This window comes from Gobio gobio (genome assembly GCF_949357685.1).
Source record: "Gobio gobio genome assembly, chromosome: 3".
NCBI classification, from domain to species: Eukaryota; Metazoa; Chordata; class Actinopteri; order Cypriniformes; family Gobionidae; genus Gobio; species Gobio gobio.
In genome coordinates this window covers 53579398-53586069 of record NC_137099.1, presented here as the reverse complement: position 1 = coordinate 53586069, position 6672 = coordinate 53579398, and the positions used below count along the sequence as shown (strand labels likewise).

The 6672-nt window shown below is 44.5% G+C and overlaps 1 protein-coding gene across 1 annotated transcript in view; it reads right to left on the bottom strand.

Moving 5' to 3' along the window:
* Positions 1-313: 313 nt before the first annotated feature.
* mast1a (microtubule associated serine/threonine kinase 1a) overlaps positions 314-6672 on the bottom strand; it is a gene marked incomplete at both ends in the record, with an annotated part of 79207 nt that continues 72848 nt past the window's right edge. Inside the window, 10 exons of the mRNA XM_079811767.1 lie at positions 314-2082; positions 2170-2357; positions 2452-2585; positions 2730-2852; positions 2957-3186; positions 3327-3575; positions 3690-3955; positions 4073-4233; positions 6115-6224; positions 6312-6434. Of these exons, the coding sequence (XP_079667893.1) occupies positions 314-2082; positions 2170-2357; positions 2452-2585; positions 2730-2852; positions 2957-3186; positions 3327-3575; positions 3690-3955; positions 4073-4233; positions 6115-6224; positions 6312-6434 (3353 nt within the window). The remainder of the gene's footprint in view (positions 2083-2169; positions 2358-2451; positions 2586-2729; positions 2853-2956; positions 3187-3326; positions 3576-3689; positions 3956-4072; positions 4234-6114; positions 6225-6311; positions 6435-6672) is intronic.

Below are 6672 nucleotides of genomic sequence, written 5' to 3'. Positions count from 1 at the left end.
TTAGCGCTTGTCATTTTTTTAACTTGTTGCATAAGCACCACGAAACATGCACCCATTCACCTTCTCACAAGCACAAACACCCAACACACATTCTTGTATAATACATCGATCATCATTTTCTGACACAGCCCTGCATGTACAATAAATAACAGCCTTTAAAATAACCTTGGAGTTGTTGACCTTTGTTCAGCGTAATATGATTTAGTCACTTGTTTCACTGGCTGGAATGTCCACTAAATGTCTTAAGTGCTCAAAAACATTAAATTCTGCTAAACTCCCATTAAAGGCATTTATATCTCCAACAAGCACAGGATCAAGAGCCATTCTTAGGAGTAATGACAGTCTTCACCTGTGGAGAGGTGCTAGTAGGACTGAATCCTTTGGAGTTGGGACTACTCCCAGAAGCAGACTCAAGTCTTCCTGGTGCGCAAGCCTGGGTCACCTCCAACGATTTGGTGGTATCTTTGGCCTTGGGCCCCTCCTGAGTTCCACCTTTAACAAGCCCTATAGATTTCCCTGTGCTTGCCAACTGTATAGCCATACCAGATCTTTCACCAGGAGACTGAGGTTGAGATTTGGGCAGATCAGGAGGCACTCCAGTTGGAGAAGGAGTAGGAGATGGAGAGTGTTCCTCAACAACCTCCAAGAAGCATTTGTCCTCCCAATCAAATGTTCCACGGTAGCAGCTGACCGGAGCCAGGCCCTTGTCCTGCCGAAGTTTGCCCAAAACAGAGCACTGCGCCTGGGGTGGGTGGGATGGGACAACCCCTTTGGATGGAGCTAAGGCAGTTCTCACCCTGACATCTGAAGTTCTGGTATGGGGATCTAATACGCCTTTTTTGAGACCCTCTCCATCATCTGATCCCTTACTTGCTTTGGTTACCTCTGTGCTTGTTGTCTTCCCAGGAGCACTACATGGTATACTTGGCTTGACTAAAGTTGAAGTCTTCCCAACTTCTGGTTTCACTTCTTTCTTCCCAGTATCCTTTCCCGCTTCTTTCTCCAACATGTCTTTGCTGATAACACCTGATGTACTCACAGAGCATGAAGGCTTGGTGGTTCCTTGTGCCTGGCTTTGGGAGATCTTTGTAAGACTTCCTTTGTCATTGATTCCTGCTTCCCTGATGAAACTTGGATCTGTTGTTTTGGCAGACGGGGAAGACGTGGTGGTCAGAGGCGATGGAATGGAGGCAACTACACTACACTTTGACTCTGATGCTACTGGAGAAGATCTGGTCAATGGAGGCTGCCAAGTTTGGGGTTTGGCTAGGCCACTTTCCTGTAGAGTGAAAGGGGGCCGCTGAGATGCTTCAAAACTTGGAGATTTTTTACTACCAGGTGGAGTAATGCCACCAGGAGGGAGTGTCTCTTTGACCACCCCTGGTTTAGCCTCACTAGCTTGACATGGTTCACCAATTCTCTCCCTCTCTCGATCCCTTTCTCTCCCAGCAAGCAAAGCATCTCTACTCAAAGGCGATTCCTGCCTTCCCAGTTTCCTGACTGGCTTCAGAACGCCTGTTTCAGGGGGTGATGGGGTCGGTTGTGTGGGTGAAGGAGACGTTGTTGGGGCAGATGCCAGATTCTCACCCTCAATTTCCACCAAACTCTGCAGGCCAAGCTCACAGTGGAAACCATCCTTTCTATAATCCGAGTGTCCAACCTCCAAACTGTGCTTCCTCATCACCCCAATCCCACCTTTCTTGTCAGATGAAGATGAAAGCGGTGACCCAAGTTTCTCTGCTGACTGCACTCTTTTGAGTAGCGGTGATCTGGGTGGCTCTGCGCTCTTGGGTCTAGGCCTTAAGATCGGTGGGGACGAGTGTAGTTTGGCTGGAAAGGTTTGGGTGGTGTTGGAGCTTCCGACTGTGTGCCCGGGCAAAGGAGGTGGCGAGGATTGAGTCGGGGATGGTGTATGAGCCAGTGGAGACAAAGGAATGTTGCCAGCAGACTTGCAGCGGGCTGACCGATATTGGCGGTGTAGTTTAGGGGAAAGTCCGTGCAGAGAGCTGGGCCTCATATGCTGGGTTGTTGCGGGGGAATTCGGGGTACTGGAGGCAGGAGAGCTGTTTTGGGAGGAGGCACCTGGGTCAAGAAGATCAAAAGCCAATTACAGTTTTTCATTGTTAGTTCTCCCTTATTATATCACAAAACATGCTTTGATCTACTCACCAATGTGGGACGACTCGGGGGTTGAGCGGTAGCTCTGGGTGGGGGAGTGACCGGACAGGCTGTGTGTTGGAGAGCCAGGAAGACTATCGCTGGATGACAGGGACCGGTTCAGAGACGACAGACTACGGCTTGTATGCAGCAAGTTGGACTGCTTAGTTATTTTGCGGAACAAAGATCCACGCCTCTTACTGTGAATGATCATGGCAGGAAAAAGACAGGTATGAAAAAAGATAAACGATTTCCTTTATATTGACGATCTTAACAAATGGAGGCACGTTATACCTCTCTTGTCCCTCTTTCACCGTCCTCTTACTGCGTCTAGCCATCTTGGACTTGTAACTGGACTTGCGTGCTGGTCCCACTTTAATGGACGTATTCTCAAAAGGCGTGGTGGTCAAGGTTACCTTGTTTCCACTCTGAACGAAGAAAAGCAAAGAAACATGTACACCTTTATCAGTGAATCTTTCTCAAATCATGTGGATTCTTGAGGACAGGTGTGTTATTACTTTCTAAGTGGTCTAACTTGCCAATTTGTCAACTCATGCAAACTCATGTCTCACCTTAAGTATAAGCTCTACCACTTCAGTATGGACCAATCCATGCACAGATTCACCATTGACATGAGTGATGAGGTCACCAGCACTTAGTCCTGCCTCCTGGGCAGGGCCTCCGTCCTCCACGTGCTGCGATTAAGGACAGAATTACTAATTATTGCATCAACAAAACTATTGCAGCATTTATGTTCTATACTCAGTCAACTTTATCTAATGGTGTGCAGCTTTCTCACCCAGACTATGTGGTGCACACTGTAGACGTCAGTGTCTCCAATGTAGACCCGAATGGCACGGAGTGTGAACCCGTACTTTTTGCCAGAGCGGTGGATGGTGATCGGTGAACGGAGCACCGTGACTGTGGGGCAGTAATCACGGCTGGGAGAGGAGTCTCGCGATGAGGGGTTGGACGAGAGAGACCGTGGAGACATAGGACTGGCCAGTGGAGAGCTACCGTGCTGCTCAACTAGTTATAATATACAAATACATTTTTAGGAAAGGAAATCTAAGCACAGAGTTTTTATGTTACAGTAATGAGAATTGGAGGGCAAATGTATGAAAATTATGTCACAATGTAACCTTGTGTGATTGGAGGCTGAACTGTACCTCCAGGTATGATGACTGACAACGCGGTGGCAGATGCAGATTTGATGACCTTGTTGCTGGGACGCGAGGTGCGTTTCTCCCCATCGTTAGACAGCTGCTGATGACGTGCTCGCCGAAGCACCAGATCCTTGGTCGCCCGCTGACCGACGGGGTCACCGATGGCAGCCACGTCCCTAGTGACCGCTGCTATGGCCCCTGTAGAAGGTATGGCTTGTGGTGCTGAGATCTCACCTGGTCTCGATGGCTTGTCTGCCAAATATACATTCACAGAAAAAAACGTTCTTACTTTAAAAAAAAAACTTTAATCTGGCTAGTTTTACACAACATCTGACTCAACATTTCATTCAAGTTTCCTCCACTCACCTGTCCCTTTACTGGCACTGGTTGACATCACTTCCTTCCCAGCAACCTTCTGTTCATTTGCACTGGGCGATGGTGGAGCAGTGGCTCCCTCCACTGATGATCCAGGGGCTTTAGCGGCACCCTGCCGTGTGGTGAGCTCGCCATCACCCTCTTGAGGAGCGGCAAACCGGTGCGTGTCCAGTAGGGCTGAAAAGCGGCGCCGGGCACCCATCGGAGGACTGAAGTCCCCCTCCATATACAAAGACTCAGAGCACGACAGACGCTTCCTGTGAAAAATATTGGAACGTGCCACATCATTTATATAAAAGCATCTTTAAGTGCAGTATTTTCGTGATATATCTAACCAGACATGGCTGGTTTGAATCAAACTCTCACAAACGTACATCTCAGGTGAGCTTGTCCTCCAGCTCTTGTCCCTCATGCTGAAGCTTCCCAGACTCTCCCGCTTGGCCATCTTGTCATCACGGCGACCTTTGTGCTCTCGACGGGTGACTACAGGGGACTTCTGCTCCAGCTGGGACAAGTGCTCCATGCTGCTATACACCTGATAGACAGAGAACAATGCCAAATGCTGCGTTGTGTACACCTCGCATGTGGTCAAGAAGTCTGAACGAAGTCTGATTTTTTTAAAGACTATCCTGGATACAGTTTTCTATAGAATAAAAAGGGATTGGGGCTCTGAAGTCTTCTGAAGATGTACAATAGTTTTTATAGAGCACAAGTCATATGATCACAAGTAATATTCAAAACTTTGGGGTCAGTTTCTTTTAAAAATAAATAATACTTTTATTCAGCAAAGACACATTGATCAAAAGTGACCGTAAAGACTTTAACATTGTTACAAAATATTTATATTCCAAATAAATGCTGTTCGTTTGAACTTTCAATTCATCAAAAAATGTATCAGTTTCCACAAAAATATTAAGACAAATGTTTCAAATGACAAAAACAAATGTTTCTTGAGCATCAAATCATCATATCAGAATTATTTCTGAAGGATCATGTGACACTGAAGACTGGAGTAATATAAAAATATTCAAATAGAAAAGTTATTTGAAATTGTAATAATATTTTACTGTTTAACACTTCACAGTTTTTACTGCGTACAGTACAAACATACAGTAAAAACACTTACTGTAGCACTCTTATTTTTGATCCAATGCAGCCTTGGTGAGCATAAAAAATGTACGATCCCAAACGTTTGCAATTTATATACTTATATGGTTCTTTCTTGCTAATTTGGTGGTTGAAATCACTCATTTTGTTCATCATCCAGTCATTTTGCTGTTTGCATAATTGTGTTTGTCTTGTTGTTTATATAATCCAAGGTCTTTGTTCAGCAAGTGGTCCTGAAGGGGGTCTCACGTCTTGAGACGAACCCTCAGCATATTAACGTTAAAGAAGATCAGAGGATGTTTATTATATAAGTGTGCGATTGTGTTCGCTTATCTGAAGGCCACTGCTTCACACGAGTGTTTTTATCAAGCACCTGCGTTCAAAACAAACATATTAAAATTCCTGCCATTTCTGGCAAAAGAAGGTTATTGCGGCGCATATTAACTGGAAGAGGACATTTTGAAAATTGTTTGTTTAAAGGGGTTATATGATGCGACTTCTTATTTTCCTTTCTCTTTAGTGTGTTATGCAGCTGTTTGTGCATGTATAAGATCTGCAGAATTACAAAGCTCAAAGTCTCAAACCCAAAGAGATATTCTTTGTAAAAGCTCAGGCACACCTTCCTAAAACGCTTTGTTCAAACACGCCCCCACATCTCTACATCAGTATGCGGGGGCAGAGTTACTGGACTATTCAAACGCGAGTTTTGAGCAGTATAGAGTAGCGCTTGTTTGTCGTCCACGCTTTACAGAACGATGAGTTTTGTAAAAATCGACGCGTTTCAGAAAGGAGGGGCATAGAGGAACAACAATAATGTACAGTATGTGTAAAATAATTACTTTTTTTGTAAACACATCAAATTAAACCAAATACACAAAATAATGTTCTTTTCAGAACCATCATATGACCCCCGTGATGGCCTTTTCAATGGATACATGGGTTAGTTGTCACATAAGATATATGTCATAAATGCTCAAATGCACTTTAATGTTTGTTTCTATACAAAAAAAGTTTTTAGAAAATAATAATAAAAAAAAAAATTAGCTGGAGTAAAAATGGTCTAGCCTCGGTTTCTGCTAAAATGAATCAGTCTTGGATGCACCCTGAAAAAAGACCTATATAAAAAGTGTAAGTGTTATTCAATTCAATTCACATTTATTTGTACTGTATATCACTTTTTTACAATACGAAAGCAGCTTCAAAGAAAATGCACGTTTCAAGTGTTGTTCCAGTGTTAATGAGTGTGTTAACGCATGCGAGAGTGTTTCTGAGAAAGAAAGCATGATACATGGATATGTGTCAGACTGACCTTGCTGAAGCGCGGAGAGCAGGAAGAGAACTGCTTTATCTCCACCGGCTCATCGTCGTTGGTGTCGTCCTCGTCATAGGAGTTGATGTGCCGATAGCGCTCGGACCGCGCTGAGACAGAATGAGGGTGAGAGGATAGTGAGGGATAGAGTGATGCCGATCAAGGGCAGACTCAAAAACAAATGCGAGTGTCCTCACTGTCAAAATAGCTGGTGTCCTCCTCAGACTCCAGATGAGGGATGAACTCGGCCTTCTGTCGGAGCAAACCGTTCCAGTCCAATCCCAAGAAAAACGAGTGCTGCTTCAGTTCAAACGCTCCACCTGTTCACAAGGGTAAACAGACATGCATTTATAGACAATGAAAACAGATAAACAATCAATCTTGGTAAGATATTAGGTGTTATGGTCTTGGATTGTGATGCAAAACACTGTCTGACTTTAGTCCTTTTCTTTTTCAGGAATGTCTTGGTTCACACTTGTAGTTCGGTTCGTTTGGTCCGGACCAAAAAACAAAACATATAGTCCTGGTCCGCTTAGCGCTCACACTGGCATTTTTAAC